This window comes from Oncorhynchus keta, chromosome 8, assembly GCF_023373465.1.
Source record: "Oncorhynchus keta strain PuntledgeMale-10-30-2019 chromosome 8, Oket_V2, whole genome shotgun sequence".
NCBI lineage: Eukaryota > Metazoa > Chordata > Actinopteri > Salmoniformes > Salmonidae > Oncorhynchus > Oncorhynchus keta.
Window position 1 is genome coordinate 11,952,651 of NC_068428.1, and position 16,926 is coordinate 11,969,576.

Genomic DNA, 16,926 nt, shown 5'->3' on the forward strand with positions numbered 1-16,926 from the left:
ATGAGGGGTAGGAGGGTAGGGAATGGGGGGGTAGTGGTGGGAGAGAGACCAGAAAGAGGGCTTTACACGAAACAAGAATACAGAGAAAGAAAGAAGCCCATATGAGAAAAGTTGATGTGATAATTGGCAATGAAGTAAACCTTCAACAGGCTCAACAACAAACAAAATAAAACAACACCTTGCAAATGGAAACTCTCCCCATAGGAAAAATATGGCACACAAAACCACCCACATGAAGCCTTCAAAGGCTGAGTGTGTTGTTCAGTGTGTGTGTGTGTGTGTGTGTGTGTGTGTGTGTGTGTGTGTGTGTGTGTGTGTGTGTGTGTGTGTGTGTGTGTGTGTGTGTGTGTGTGTGTGTGTGTGTGTGTGTGTGTGTGTGTGTGTGTGTGTGTGTATGTGAACGTGCATGTGTATGTAGGTCACTCCAGGAAATGAGTGCGTTTTGCGTCCCTTTGATATTTGAAGTAGAAATTGTGCACCAATATTCAATTTAAAAGCCTGTTAAATTAAACGAAGTGCCCTTTAATATAAACCACATGGAGAATTCAATAAATCTGATTTGTCATATGAATAAAGACTTGTGAAAGTGCCACATTTCAGCATTTTGACATGACCCTCCATGCACCCTCTGTGACTGCTAGGAAGATTTTAACCCACTTGACCCAAAGATTTCTCTAAGTTGTCACCATTACTGTAAAGCCAGAGTTATTTTGTTGCTTTGACAAAGTCATTTTTTAAAAGATTATCATTTACTTCATGTGATTAGTGATTCATTTACATATGTCCTTCATTTTAATGTGAACGCTGTTATCTGAACTGTACTCTCATTATAATATGGTGAAACTACAATTTTTTTCAAAAGAATCATTGAACATCTAATAGTGAAATCATAGTATAAAAGCAGGTGAGCTAGTTCTACTCCTTTTGGCAATTTTTGTGTTTTGTGGTGGAAAACTGAACGTGTCGAACATAACATATCATCCCTGTTGCCCACAGATAGACAGGCGAAACATATTTTAACAATAACATTTTTTTTTGTGCCACACCCTGTTGCACACAACAAGTTTCCATTCCACCTGTCACAAAAAGGATTTATGGCTGATTTAACTTCTGAAATCATCAACCTTGTTAGTCAACCCCTATTACTTTATTTGGCACTTAGATGCAGAAAGTAAACATCCTAGTGGGTCAATCTCTGCAACAACTAAGAGCATTGAAACGCGAGGCTCAACTTCTCTGCTAAATTGGCCCAGAGGCTGCCACACTGTAACAGCGTGAAGAGAACCCGTGCAAATGCATAGATACGGTGCTGCTCATGGCAACTTCATTTCACCCAGTCTATCTTTAACAGGCACCAACTATAGTCATTTTTAAAATTTGACCTCTTGAGATGGGAAAATTAGTTTTTTTATGAAGATGAACATGTGCTCTTTATGACAGAATGTTAAAATGAGGTGAAATCAAAAGCGTTTTTTTTTTTGGCTTGGGGAATTGCTTCTATACAGCCACAAGAGCATGAGTGAGGCTGGGCACTGATGTTGGGCGATTAGGCTCGCAGTCGGCGTTCCAATTTATCCCAAAAGTGTTTGATGGGGTTGAGGTCAGGGCTCTGTATAGGCCAGTCAAGTTCTTCCACACCGATCTCGACCAATAGGGTGCCATTTGGGACACAGAAAAAGATCCGCCATTTTCACATGACAATCCTGTTTCTATGGTTATTTACAGTTGTCATTACATGCCACAATAAGCCCTGTTCTTGCAGGAAGCACGATCATACACTCAAAATAAAAGAGAACCATACGAATGGTCCTTTTTTGCAGAGGAAGGATATCGCTGTGAAGGCTATCGCTCATTCATAAAAGCTGAAAAACGACATAATCATTAATGAAGTCTGTAGTTTTGGTCTTTCCACCAATGTAGTGAAATGTGACTGAGAATTTCAGTCATTCATATTTTTTTACATTGACCCCCGTCAGCATTTCCTCTTTAAACTCAAAATCCGCGAAATGTGTCCTCAAAATCGAATTGATGAAAAGATTAATAAATTAAATATGGTTACACAAATGGAACAGTAGTGGAGAGGGTAGCAAGCTTTAAGTTCCTCGGCATACACATCACAGACAAACTGAATTGGTCCACTCACACAGACAGCATCGTGAAGAAGGCGCAGCAGCGCCTCTTCAACCTCAGGAGGCTGAAGAAATTCGGCTTGTCACCAAAAGCACTCACAAACTTCTACAGATACACAATCGAGAGCATCCTGGCGGGCTGTATCACCGCCTGGTACGGCAACTGCTCCGCCCTCAACCGTAAGGCTCTCCAGAGGGTAGTGAGGTCTGCACAACACATCACCGGGGGCAAACTACCTGCCCCCCAGGACACCTACACCACCCGATGTTACAGGAAGGCCATAAAGATCATCAAGGACATCAACCACCCGAGCCACTGCCTGTTCACCCCGCTATCATCCAGAAGGCGAGGTCAGTACAGGTGCATCAAAGCTGGGACCGAGAGACTGAAAAACAGCTTCTATCTCAAGGCCATCAGAATGTTAAACAGCCACCACTAACATTGAGTGGCCACTGCCAACACACTGACACTGACTCAACTCCAGCCACTTTAATAATGGGAATTGATGGGAATGATGTAAATATATCACTAGCCACTTTAAACAATGCTACCTTATATAATGTTTACATACCCTACATTATTCATCTCATATGTATACGTATATACTGTACTCTATATCATCGACTGCATCCTTATGTAATACATGTATCACTAGCCACTTTAACTATGCCACTTTGTTTACATACTCATCTTATATGTATATACTGTACTCGATACCATCTACTGTATCTTGCCTATGCTGCTCTGTACCATCACTCATTCATATATCCTTATGTACATATTCTTTATCCCCTTACACTGTGTATAAGACAGTAGGAATTGTTAGTTAGATTACTTGTTGGTTATTACTGCATTGTCGGAACTAGAAGCACAAGCATTTCGCTACACTCGCATTAACATCTGCTAACCATGTGTATGTGACAAATAAAATTTGATTTGATTTGAAATACTCTAATGCCAATAGAATGATTAAAAAAAGAAGGATCCACCATAGTTATCAACAGTAGACTTTGTTCAGATTTTTCATAGGCCTGTGTTAAACAAAGCATCCCTCCCTCTACTATACTATAAGGTAAATTATAAACTGGGTGATTCGATCCCTGAATGCTGATTGGCTGAAAGCCTTGTTACATCAGACCGTATATAACGGGTATGACAAAACATTTATTTGTACTGCTCTAATTACGTTGGTGTGTGGTATATGGCCAACATACTACGGCTAAGGGGTGTATCCAGGCACTCCACGTTGCATCGGAGTACCTGGCTTTTAGCCATATACCATACCTCGGGGCTTATTGGTTAATTGGACAGGTGACATAAATGGATGTCATGTAGCGTGCCAGTAAGGGTTTCTAGTGATACACTGCCTGCCTGTAAACCCGTTCAGGACTGTTGTACTGTGGCTGCCTGGCTATGGTGAGAGGTTAAAGCACATTCACACATACCAGTGTCCCTGGACCTGACCAAGCAGGGCTAGCTCATATTACACAGGCAGATAGTGACTGCCAGTGCCCATACCAAGTCAGATGACCCGCTGGCAGCAACGCTGACAAGAGTGTAAGAAAGCTAATTTTGGAACTAAGGTGAGGCCACAACACATAGAGTATGGATACGTAAATGTGTGAGTGGGGATAATTAGTCTGCATGTGCACACTGAGATGGGAACGGGGCGGCAGGTAGCCTAGTGGTTAGAGTGTCGGGCCAGCAAGCAAAAGGTTGCTTGATCGAAAACCCCGAGCTGACAAGGTAAAAATCTGCCCTTCTGCCCCTTGAACAAGGCAGTTAACCCAGTGTTCCTAGGCTGTCATTGTAAATACGAATTTACTCTTAACTGACTTGCCTAGTTAAATAAATGTAAAAGACAAGCCATAACATTAGCAGAGGAGTAGGTTAGTCTAGACGTTCTGAAATGAACGCCATGCAGATCATAATAAAAGAAGCGAATAATACTAATAATGGAATAATTTGACCACTCACTCCCCACTCATTGTACACGCAAGTCATATGATGTATTTCTTCAAAATGCAACATCTGCATGATTTGGCCTCTTACAGTGGTGACTCCATGATAAGGTTAATGAGGGACTGACACGGAACAATCAATCTGGGGCACCCCAGACGTGCTCAGTCATAGATAGGAGGTGTAGCTACGTAAATGCAACCCACGTGCGTCTGAAATACACTGTGAGGGCACGGACTGAAAGGTTATGGTTGAAGTTGGCAAAGATGTGACACATACTGTGGTTAGTGTGGGTTAAGACAGACAGCGCTGCTGGTGACTCAAAGTGAGAAGAGAAAGCCATATGCACTCTTGTTGTACGGATGAGGGACTTGAGATACGGTGGAAATATTCTGAGGGAGGAGATACTGACTGTATCTGTGGCGATGATGAGTGTGACTACAGTAACTTCATATCCATCACCGACAGAGGTGATTTTAGATACAACGATAGACAATGAAAATGTTATGTACATGAGCAACACTCACCGTTGCTTTTTGAGATGAGTACCGGTTGAAGTATTGTTTTAGTGGGGGTGGGGGGTTGTCTCATCCACCACATTTTGGTAAAGTGGGATATGGTTATCCCCGGCCTTCATCAGACATCTGATATTACCACTTACTGTGGACAGATAGTTGCTATACAGTGGGGCAAAAAACTATTTAGTCAGCCACCAATTGTGCAAGTTCTCTCACTTAAAAAGATGAGAGAGGCCTGTAATTTTCATCATAGGTACACTTCAACTGTGACAGACAAAATGAGAATTTTTTTTCCCAGAAAATCACATTGTAGGATTTTTAATGATTCTATTTGCAAATTGTGGTGGAAAATAAGTATTTGGTCAATAATAAAAGTTTATCTCAATACTTTGTTATATACCCTTTGTTGGCAATGACAGAGGTCAAACGTTTTCTGTAAGTCTTCACAAGGTTTTCACACAATGTTGCTGGTATTTTGGCCCATTCCACCAGTCAGATATCCTATAGAGCAGTGATGTTTTGGGGCTGTTGCTGGGCAACACTGACTTTCAACTCCCTCCAAAGATTTTCTATGGGGTTGAGATCTGGAGACTGGCTAGGCCACTCCAGGACCTTGAAATGCTTCTTACGAAGCCACTCCTTCATAGCCCGGGCGGTGTGTTTGGGAAAATTGTCATGCTGAAAGACCCAGCCACGTTTCATCTTCAATGAAAGGAGGTTTTCACTCAAAATCTCACAATACATGGCCCCATTCATTCTTTCCTTTACACGGATCAGTCGTCCTGGTCCCTTTGCAGAGAAACAGCCCCAAAGCATGATGTTTCCACCCCCATGCTTCACAGTAGGTATGGTGTTCTTTGGATGCAACTCAGCATTCTTTGTCCTCCAAACACGACAAGTTGAGTTTTTACCAAAAAGTTATATTTTGGTTTCATCTGACCATATGACATTCTCCCAATCTTCTTCTGGATCATCCGAATGCTCTCTAGCAAACTTCAGACGGGCCTGGACATGTACTGGCTTAAGCAGGGGGACACATCTGGCACTGCAGGATTTGAGTCCTTGGCAGCGTAGTGTGTTACTGATGGTAGGCTTTGTTACTTTGGTCCCAGCTCTCTGCAGGTCATTCACTAGGTCCCCCTGTGTGGTTCTGGGATTTTTGCTCACTGTTCTTGTGATCATTTTGACCCCACAGGGTCCATCTTGCGTGGAGCCCCAGATCGAGGGAGATTATCAGTGGTCTTGTCTGTCTTCCATTTCCTAATAATTGCCCACAGTTGATTTCTTCGAACCAAGCTGCTTACCTATTGCAGATTCAGTCTTTCCAGCCTGGTGCAGGTCTACAATTTTGTTTCTGGTGTCCTTTGACAGCTCTTTGGTCTTGGCCATAGTGGAGCTTGGAGTGTGACTGTTTAAGGTTGTGGACAGGTGTCTTTTATACTGATAACAAGTTCAAACAGATGCCATTAATACGGGTAACGAGTGGAGGACAGAGGAGCCTCTTAAAGAATTTACAGTTCTGTGACAGCCAGAAATCTTGTTTGTTTGTAGGTGACCAGATACTTATTTTCCACCATAATTTGCAAATAAATTCATAAAAAAATCCTACAATGTGGTTTCTGGGGTTTTTGTCTTCTCCTTTTGTCTGTCATAGTTGAAGTGTACCTATGATGAAAATTATATAGGCCTCCCTCATCTTTTTAAGTAGGAGAACTTGCACAATTGGTGGCTGACTAAATACTTTTTTGCCCCACTGTATGTGACAAATGCTGTCTAGTATCAATGGTGCTCAAATCTCAACTTCAACTTGATCCGGACATGTTTCAGCCTTCATACCGCCCTCAAGTGTTGCCTGTGTTTTTAAACAGCCACAGCATCAGGCTGTTTGCATGACCATACAGATGTAGGATCTTAATTTGATCACTCTTTTGTGGCTAAGAAAAGCAAAACTTGTAGTGTATTCAATGTTTTAAAAAGGATTCTAAAGTTTGCAATTTCCACATCAAAATGTCAGACTTGATTTGACGTAACAAAAAATGTATCAACCCCTATAAAAATATCCATTAATTAGAATCCACATAATAATTCACATTTCCTGATGCTGCAGGATTATTTTCCTACTTTGCCAAACTGGCTGAAATTAAGATGCTGTAGTACAGAGCCACTGGGCAAATTACTATGTTACACTCCTTATTCTAAAATATAAACTCAGCAACCTACACACAATACCACATATTGTCAAAGGGAAAACAGGTTTTTAGAAATGGTGCAAGTCTGTTAAAAAAAACAGGAACACCTTATTTACATTTACATGTATTCAGACCCTTTGCTATGAGACTCAGAATTGAGCTGGGGAAGGGTACCAAAACATTTCTTGGCCTCCATTAATCTTAAATGGAAGAAGTTTGGAACCACCAAGACTCTTCCTAGAGATGGCCGCCTTGCCAAACTGAGCAATCGGGGGAGAAGGGCCTTGGTCAGGGAGGTAACCAAGAACCCGATGGTCACTCTGACAGAGCTCCAGAGTTCCTCTGTGGAGATGGGAGAACCTTCCAGAAGAACGACCATCTCAGCAGCACTCCACCAATCAGGCCATTATGGTAGAGTGGACAGACGGAAGACACTCCTCAGTAAAAGGCACATGACAGGCAGCTTGGAGTTTGCCAAAAGGCAACTAAAGAACTCTCAGACAATAATTACGATAGTGAATTATTGTAATGCTTGATTATGTGTCAATTAATCCCATCAGGGTTGGGTTACCAATTGTCGATTTGACTTTTAAAAAAAAGAAGTGAATAATTTATTCAAAAGTATCTAAAATAATCCTACTTTTTAATTCATTCTCAGACCATGAGAAACAAGATTCTCTGGTCTGATGAAACCAAGATTGAACTCTTTGGCCTAAGAGCCAAGTGTCATGTCTGGAGGAAACCTGGCACCATCCCTACGGTGAAGAATGGTGGTGGCAGCAACATGCCGTGAGGATGTTTTCAGAGGCAGGGACTGGGAGACTAGTCAGGATCGAGGGAAAGATGAACGGAGCAAAGTACAGAGAGATCCTTGATGAAAACCTGCTCCATAATGCTCAGGACCTCAGACTGGGGCGAATGTTCACCTTCTAACAGGACAATGACCCTAAGCACAGAGCCAATACAACGCAGGAGTGGCTTCGGGACAAGTCTCTGAATGTACTTGCATGGCCCAGCCAGAGTCCCGACTTGAACCCGATCAAACATTTCTGGAAAGATTTGAAAATAGCTGTGCTGCGACGCTCCCCATTAAAACCTGACAGAGCTTGAGCGGATTTGCAGAGAAAAATGGGAGAAACTCCCCAAATACAGGTGTGCCAAACTTGTAGCGTCATACCCAAGAAGACTCAAGAGTGTAGTCACTGCCAAAGGTGCTTCGACAAAGTACTGAGTAAAGGGTCTGAATACTTACGTAAATGTGATATTTCCTTTTTCAAAAAAACAGTTTTTGCTTTGTCATTATGGGGCATTGGGTGTAGATTGGATGAGGAAAAAAAGCAATTTCATTCATTTTAGAATAAGGCTGTAACGCAACAAAATGTGGAAAAAGTCAAGGGGTCCACTTGATTAAAACAATGCATCTTAATAAGACCTCCAGACCAGGAAGGGAGGGAAAGAGGGAGGAGTGGGTACACTGAGTGCACACAAGGTCTTGTGAGGGGCAATACTTGTGGAAAACAAGACAAATGAACAGCAGGATAATAGGTTACGGGTGGGGTAGGTGGACTGGATAAAATGGTATCTATACCATTATAGACTATACCATTATAGAAATGCAGCATATTTCCGAGTATACCAAACATTAGGAACACTTTCCTAATACTGAGTTGCACCCACCCCCTTCACCCTCAGAACAGCCTCATTTCTTCGGGGCATGGACTCTACAAGGTGTTGAAAGCGTTCCACAGGGATCTTCTGGTACATTGACTTCAGTGCTTCCCACAGTTGTGTCAAGTTGGCTGGATGTCCTTTGGGTGGTGGACCATTCTTGAGACACACAGGAAGCTGTTGAGTGTGAGAAACCCAGAATTATTGCAGTTCTTGACACAAACCATTGCGCCTGGCACCTACTACCATACCCTGTTCAAAGGCACTTAAATATTTTGTCTTGCCTATTCACCCTCTGAACGGCACACATACACGATCCACGTCTCAATTGACTCAAGGCTTCAAAATATTTCTTTAACCTGTCTCCTCCCCTTCATCTACACTGATTGAAGTGGATTTAACAAGTGACATCAATAAGTGATCATAGCTTTCACTTGGTCAGACTATGTCATGGAAAGAGCAGGCATTCTTAATGTTTGGTATACTCAGTGTACAGTATATTGTAAAAGAGGCTGGTTGAAAATGGTCGGTTGAAATGAGTACAATTGAGTTTCTATCAAAAGGGACCATATCAATAGGCTGCTGGGAGGTAGAGAACAGGAAACTGTTTCATTTATTTAATTGCTTAAACATGGAATCGGTTAGTGAAGTAACTATATTTCTCATGACGAAAACAAGACGTCTCATCTCAAGAGGTTTATCCCGCCCGCAAATATAAAAATAAATGAGAACGAAAATTGGTTTCTATACTTCAGGGCTTAGTGTGTTGCAAAGATCCAGTAGATGAATAGGACTCTACTGGATACAGTTAGTCATTCATTCCATGTACAGTACCAGTCAATGGTTTGGACACGCCTACTCTTTTAGGGGTTTTTCATTGTAATTTTTTACATTGTAAAGCTGTCATCAAGGCAAAGGTTGGCTACTTTGAAGAATCTCAAATATGAGATATGTTTAGTTTGTTATTTTTTCAGAAGGAGGTTGTGTAACATTCAAAGTCATATTGATTCAGATATACTCACATATTTAGTTATCATATTTGCATTTGATATCATATACATTTTCTTGTACCTGTGGGCTGCCACTCAAAAGAAGAAGACAAATCTAGAGAAATGCGTACAAAGATAAAGAACCGCATCAACAGCTTTGTAACATTTTTTTTTATGCAAGGACATCTGAGGTATAAGGACAACCTCATGCAACTAAAGCTGTCCAACTTCTCTTTTAATACATGCTTTTTGTCTCCCTGTTGAAGGTAGACAAAGAGGTGAATGGTATTATAATATAACAATATATGCCATTTAGCAGACACTTTTACTCGAAGCAACTGACATGCACGTACATTTGAAATTCTTTGTTTTATACGCGATAAACCTCGGCAAAAGATAGTGGGTGTAAAGAGGTTCAAAAAGCTTCCAGCCTACTGAGCGAACCTACGTCACAGCTTCAAAACAATTCACCCCCCCCCAGCAGTCAGTCAGTCAGGGTGAAAGAGGCAGAGAGGTGTTTTCTAGGGCAACATTCCATGGCTGTTCATCCTTGTATATTCCTCAATTTAAAAAAATATATATATGAGAATAGAAAGAGCCTCAAAGTAAAGTCCATCCTCCCATATGTACAGTAGATGTTGGGCAGAGTCTGACTCTGGCCCTGGCTCCTGACTGTGTGATTCCCAAAGGTCACTCTCCTTTTCAACTCGCGCTCTGTTTGAAGTCAAGTGCAGAACAAACACAACAATGACTGATGTATCAGGCCATGCAGTGTTTTCTTCTGGAAGCAGGGATCTCGTGGGAAAAAAAAGAACACACACAGGCTGTTGCTATTTGGAGATTAGGGCAAGACGCTGACTGAAATTACACATTGGGGCCAGGCGGAGGTCTACGAACAGGAGGGACATTATCTTTTACAGCGGGAGGAGAGGAAAGGACAGTTCTTGGAAGGCAATGATCAATGCGCCGTGTCTGGCTGAGCCATGCTCTTGCATCTGAAGCATTTTAGCTCTAGTCTGTGGGCTAGCCAGAGCACCCACGCACAGACTGGACATAGCCTATTGGCCTCAGCCTGTCTGCCTGTTAGAAGGCCACTCTTCCAGGTCCCAACATACAGCAGGGCTAAACAGCACTTTTCTATCCCGCCGCCTGCTGCCGCTTCCTGACCAACCAAGGTCAACCTCTGGCAAACCACAAATTACACCCTGAATCGCAGGCAGACAGGCCAGCGGAGAAAAAATACTTTTTTTGTTCCTCCACGTAAGCGGCTATTTTTAGCAGTCTAATACAGGCTCAAGTTTTACAAATGGAAACACATAAATAAAAAAAGGTTTGTGTTAAAGTGTACCCACCAGGGGTTGTTGCCTGATCTTTCATTAGTTGTGCTCCTAAAATATCCCAGGTTTAAAAACAAATGGCAGAAACTTACATGCCAAGTACAGACCATAATATAGAGTACAGACTCCTTAAGAGCTTTTATCCCATGGCCATAAGATTGTTAATGTCTAACAACTACTGCTCCCCCTCTACGCTGCTGCTACAAAAAAAAATTGATTAGATTTATTACTACCACTACACTGCTGTTCATTGATTATTGATTGCCATTAACATTCATATGTATCGATTTATCCAGCTACTGGTCACTATTACTCCTTTTTACATGTATACAGTATATTACCATTAGTATATTACCGTAAGAATTTACAGTTGAAGTCGGAAGTTTACATACACCTTAGCCAAATACATTTAAACTCAGTTTTTCACAATTCTTGACATTTACTCAGAGTAAATATTCCCTGTCTTTGGTCAGTTAAGATCACCACTTTATTTTTAGAATGTGAAATGTCAGAATAATAGTAGAGAGAATTATTTATTTCAGATTTTATTTCTTTCATCTCATTCCCAGTGGGTCAGAAGTTTACATACACTCAATCAGTATTTGGTAGCATTGCCTATAAATTGTTTAACTTGGGTGAAACGTTTTGGGTAGCCTTCCACAAGCTTCCCACAATAAGTTGGGTGAATTTTAGCCCATTGCTCTTGACAGAGCTGGTGTAACTGAGTCAGGTTTGTAGGCCTCCTTGCTCGCACACGCTTTTTCAGTTCTGCCCACAAATGTTCTATAGGTTGAGGTCAGGGCTTTGTGATGGCCACTCCATTACCTTGACTTTGTTGTTCTTAAGCCACAACTTTGGAAGTATGTTTGGGGTCGTTGTCCATTTGAAAGACCCATTTGCGACCAAGCTTTAACTTCCTGACTGATGTCGTGAGATGTTGCTTCAATATATCCACGTAATTTTCCTGCCTCATGATGTCATCTATTTTGTGAAGTGCACCAGTCCCTCCTGCAGCAAAGCACCCGCACAACATGATGCTGCCACCCCCATGCGTCACGGTTGGGATGGTGTTCTTCGGCTTGCAAGCGTTCCCTTTTTCTCCAAACATAACGATGGTCATTATGGCCAAACAGTTCTATTTTTGTTTCATCAGACCAGAGTACATTTCTCCAAAAAGTAAGATCTTTGTCCCCATGTGCAGTTGCAAACCATTGTTTGGCTTTTCTATGGCTGTTTTGGAGTAGAGGCTTCTTCCTTGCTGAGCATGCCTTTCAGATTATGTCGATATAGGACTCGTTTTACAGTTGATATAGATACTTTTGTACTTGTTTCCTACAGCATCTTCACAAGGTCCTTTGCTGTTGTTCTGGGATTGATTTACACTTTTCGCACCAAAATATGTTCATCTCTAGGAGACAGAACACGTCTCCTTCCTGAACGGTATGATGGCTGCGTGGTCCCATGGTGTTTATACTTGCGTACTAATGTTTGTACAGATGAACGATGTACCTTCAGGCATTTGGAAATTGCTCCCAAGGATGAACCAGACTTGTGGAGGTCTACAATTTTCTTTCTGAGGTCTTGGCTGATTTCTTTTGATTTTCCCATGATGTCGAGCAAAGTGGGACTGAGTTTGAAGGTAGGGGCCTTGAAATAAAGCCACAGGTAAACCTCCAATTGACTCATATGATGTCAATTAGTCTATCAGAAGCTTCTAAAGCCATGACATAATTTTCTGGAATTTTCCAAGCTGTTTAACGAATAAAGGATTTGTTTTCGAAATGATAGTTTCCGGATTTGACCACATTAATGACCAAAGGCCCGTATTTCTGTGTTTATTATACTATTATTAAGTCTATGATTTGATATTTGATAGAGCAGCCTGACTGAGCGGTGGTAGGCAGCAGCACGCTCGTAAGCATTCATTCAAACTTTACTGCGTTTTCCAGCAGCTCTTAGCAATTATTGAAACACAGCGCTGTTTATGACTTCAAGCCTATCAACTCCTGAGATTAGGATGGCAATACTAAAGTGCCTATTAGAACATCCAATAGTCAAAGTTATATGAAATACAATTGGTATAGAGAGAAATAGTCGACACTCATAATTCCTATAATATCTACAACGTAAAACTTCTTAATTAACTGGGATTATTGAAGAACTGGGAATATTGAACCACCAGCTTTCATATGTTTTGAGCAAGGAACTTAAATGTTAGCTTTTTTAGATGGCACATATTGCACTTTTACTTTCTTCTCCAACACTGTGTTTTTGCATTATTTAAACCAAATTAAGCATGTTTCATTATTTATTTGAGACGAAATAAATTTTATTTATGTATTATATTAAGTTAAAATAAAAGTGTTCATTGTTCATTCAGTATTAATTTAATTGTCATTTTACAAATATAAAAAGTCGATACTGCTTTTATTTTTTATATTATATTTTTATATATACAGTTGAATTCGGAATGTATTTCAAGGCCTACCTTCAAACTCAGTCCCACTTTGCTTGACATCATGAGAAAATCTAAATAAATCAGCTAAGACCTCAGCAAAACATGGTAGACCTCCACAAGTCTGGTTCATCCTTGGGAGCAATTTCCAAACGCCTGAAGGTACCACGTTCATCTGTACAAACAATAGTACCCAAGTATAAACACCATGGGACCTCGCAGCCGTCACACCATTCAGGAAGGAAACGCGTTCTGTCGCCTAGAGATGAACATACTTTGGTACGAAAAGCGCAAATCAATCCCAGAACAACAGCAAAGGACCTTGTGAAGATGCTGGAGGAAACAAGTACAAAAGTATCTATATCCACTGGAAAACGAGTCCTATACTGACATAACTTGAAAGGCCGCTCAGCAGGGAAGAAGCCACTGTTCCATAACCACATGGGGACAAAAAATTTACTTTTTGGAGAAATGTCCTCTGGTCTGATGAAACACAAATATAACTGATTGGCCATAATGACCATCGTTATGTTTGGAGGAAAAAGAGGGAGGCTTGCAAGCCAAAATAACACTATCCCAGCAGTGAAGCACGGGGGTGGCAGCATCATGTTGTGGGGGTGCTTTGCTGCAGGAGGGACTGGTGCACTTCACAAAATAGATGGCTCTTGAGGCAGGAAAATTACGTGGATATATTGAAGCAACATCTCAAGACATCAGTCTGGAAGTTAAAGCTTGGTCGCAAATGGGTCTTCCAAATGGACAATGACCCCAAGCATACTTCCAAAGTTTTGGCAAAATGGCTTAAGGACAACAAAGTCAAGGTATTGGAGTGGCCATCACAAAGCCCTGACCATAGAATATTTGTGGGCAGAACTGAAAAAGCGTGTGCGAGCAAGGAGGCCTACAAACCTAATTCAGTTACACCAGCTCTGTCAGGAGGAATGGGCCAAAATTAATTCAACTTATTGTGGGAAGGTTGTGGAAGGCTACCCAAAACATTTGACCGAAGCTAAACTATTTAAAGGCAATGCTACCAAATACTAATTGAGTGTATGTAAACTTCAGACCCACTGGGAATGTGATGAAAGAAATCAAATCTGAAATTAATCATTCTCTCTACTATTATTCTGACATTTCACATTCTAAAAATAAAGTGGTGATCCTAACTGACTTAAGACAGGAACTTTTACCAAAAATTAGGAATTGTGAAAAACTCTAAATGTATTTGCTAAGGTGTATGTAAACTTCCAACATCAACTGTATATATAAATATCATCTTTCTTTGGTCCTCCACTAATCAGTTTCGGTGTTGTCGTTGAACAATCATAATCGGCCGACTTCTAGTTGAAACCAAGATTGAACATCTGGAGGAAACCTGGCACCATCGCTAAGGTGAAGCATGGTGGTGGCAGCATCATGCTGTGGGGATGTTTTCAGTGGCAGGGACTGGGAGACCAGTCAGGATCAAGGGAAAGATAAACTGTGCAAAGTACAGAGAGTGATCCTTGATGAAAACCTGCTCCAGAGTGTTCAGGACCTCAGACTAGGGTGAAGGTTCACCTTCCAACAGTACAACGACCAGCCAAGACAATGCAGGAGTTGATTCAGGACAAGTCCCTGAATGTCCTTGAGTGGCCCAGCCAGAGTTCTGACTTGAACCCGATCTAATATCTCTGGAGAGACCTGAAATAGCTGTGCAGCGACGCTCCCCATCCAAGAGGATCTGTAGAGAAGAATGGGAGAAACTCCCCAAATACAGGTGTGCCATGCTTGTGGAATCCTACCCAAGAAGACTCAAGTCTGTAATCGCTGCCAAAAGATGCTTTAACAAAGTACTGAATAATGTGTCAGCATACTTAAGTAAATGTGATATTTCAGCTTTTTTATTTTGACAAATTTGCACACAGAAAAATACAACCAGTTTTGATTTGTCATTATGGGGTACTGTGTGTAAATTGATGAGGAAACATAAACAATTGAATCCATTTTAGAATAAGGCTATACTGTAAATAAATGTGGAAAAAGTCACAAAAAAAAGTCAAACACTCCGAATTTACTGTATACAGCTAACAGTACTACACAATTTGATTTGATTTCATTTCATTCGGGTCCCCATCGACACCAACCGTAACAGCTAGTCTTACTGGGGTCTGACATATAATAAAAAAGACAGTACAGAAAAAATACTTTACAATTTACACTGTACATACGTTTGTGTGTGTGTGTGTGTGTGTGTGTGTGTGTGTGTGTGTGTGTGTGTGTGTGTGTGTGTGTGTGTGTGTGTGTGTGTGTGTGTGTGTGTGTGTGTGTGTCATCATCTATCAGTTACACATACATGTCAGTAAATATACAAACATTGTTTCGTCAGTAGCTGATATATTGCGTTCCCTACAGGTTATAGAAAAGAGCAGAAGCTCTGAACTATCCATTTAAACCTGTCCTACCTATCTACAGGTTACTGAACATTTGCTCTTTGACTATTTTGTCCAGGTTGTTTCTTCAATGAGAAAGTCCCCACTGCTATATCAAAGATAATAAAACAAATACTACGTCCGCAAACACACTACAGTAAATACTACAGTAAAGTCTGCAAAAACACTACAGTGAATACTATAGCATTTTTACCATAGTATACTAGAGCATTTTTTTTATGTGGGAAAGGGAAAGGGGGATACCTAGTCAGTTGTACAACTGAATGTATTCCACTGAAATGTGTCTTCCTCATTTAAAAGTGTGAAACCTGTGGTTTGCACCAAAAATGTTCAGGTTATGAACACTGTTATATTTACATACCGATGTTAGACACATTATCTAAAGTTAAAACATTTCTAGGAAGACTACTAGTCGTGGGATTTCCCTCAGTTCCATTCAATTAGTAGCTTTAACAAACTAGTGCTGCTGTCTGTCCAGTCCAGATCCTACACATACTGCTACACTGCAAATGAATGGCCCCAGCCTGCTGCTAATGTACTATAATGTACTGCTAATCTCTATTGTAGCTCCGGATCAAAATGAGCACAAACACAGACAGACATTGGTCTTTCGTCCTTTTATTAGGAACAAACTGTTCTAATCTTCTCCCACCACACATGAAACAAGGCCTGAGGACACCAACACACTCTGACTACCCTGCTGAAAAAACCCCAGTGTCGACCAAAATTGCTGTGTTTTTGCTGGTGCCTTCACTGTGTTTTGGCTGGGGACCAGCATTTGCTGTGTTTTTGCTGGTGCCTTCGCTGTGTTTTGGCTGGGGACCAGCATTTGCTGTGTTTTTGCTGGTGACCAGCTTGCCCTGTGTTTTGGACACTGATGACCAACATGAGCTGGTCACCAGCGTGCCAGCATATGCTAGTCACCAGCAAAAACAGCACCAAAGTACATAATTATTTAAGACAATACATTATATCATAAAGCCTTACTTCGAGGGCCTAATACAGTGGTCACATCAGGCCTGCAAGTCACATTATGTTGGCTTGCAAAGTGATGTTTAATTCCTATTGGAATCCAGCCAGAGTGGGGATATTCAACAATTGGAACTTTTATTCACCGCAATAAGTCCCCCTCGTAAGCGGCTATTAATGGAAGTCTAATCCGTCAATGGATTTCTAATGGCTCAGATTGTGCAGATGAAAAAACATGAATAACAACAGGTTAAACGTTGTTAAAGTGTACCCACACAGG

General features: G+C 41.2%; 1 protein-coding gene across 8 annotated transcripts in view; it reads right to left on the reverse strand.

Moving 5' to 3' along the window:
- Nucleotides 1-16,926, reverse strand: part of LOC118383970 (transcription regulator protein BACH2-like) — a 102,770-nt gene that overhangs the window by 40,314 nt on the left and 45,530 nt on the right. Inside the window, exon 2 of one of the 8 annotated variants that reach the window (XM_052523455.1) lies at nucleotides 8,474-8,641. The exons of the other annotated variants lie outside the window; for them this stretch is intronic. Coding sequence (XP_052379415.1) covers nucleotides 8,474-8,560 — 87 coding nt within the window. The 5' untranslated portion in view covers nucleotides 8,561-8,641. The remainder of the gene's footprint in view (nucleotides 1-8,473; nucleotides 8,642-16,926) is intronic. 8 annotated transcript variants of the gene reach the window in all.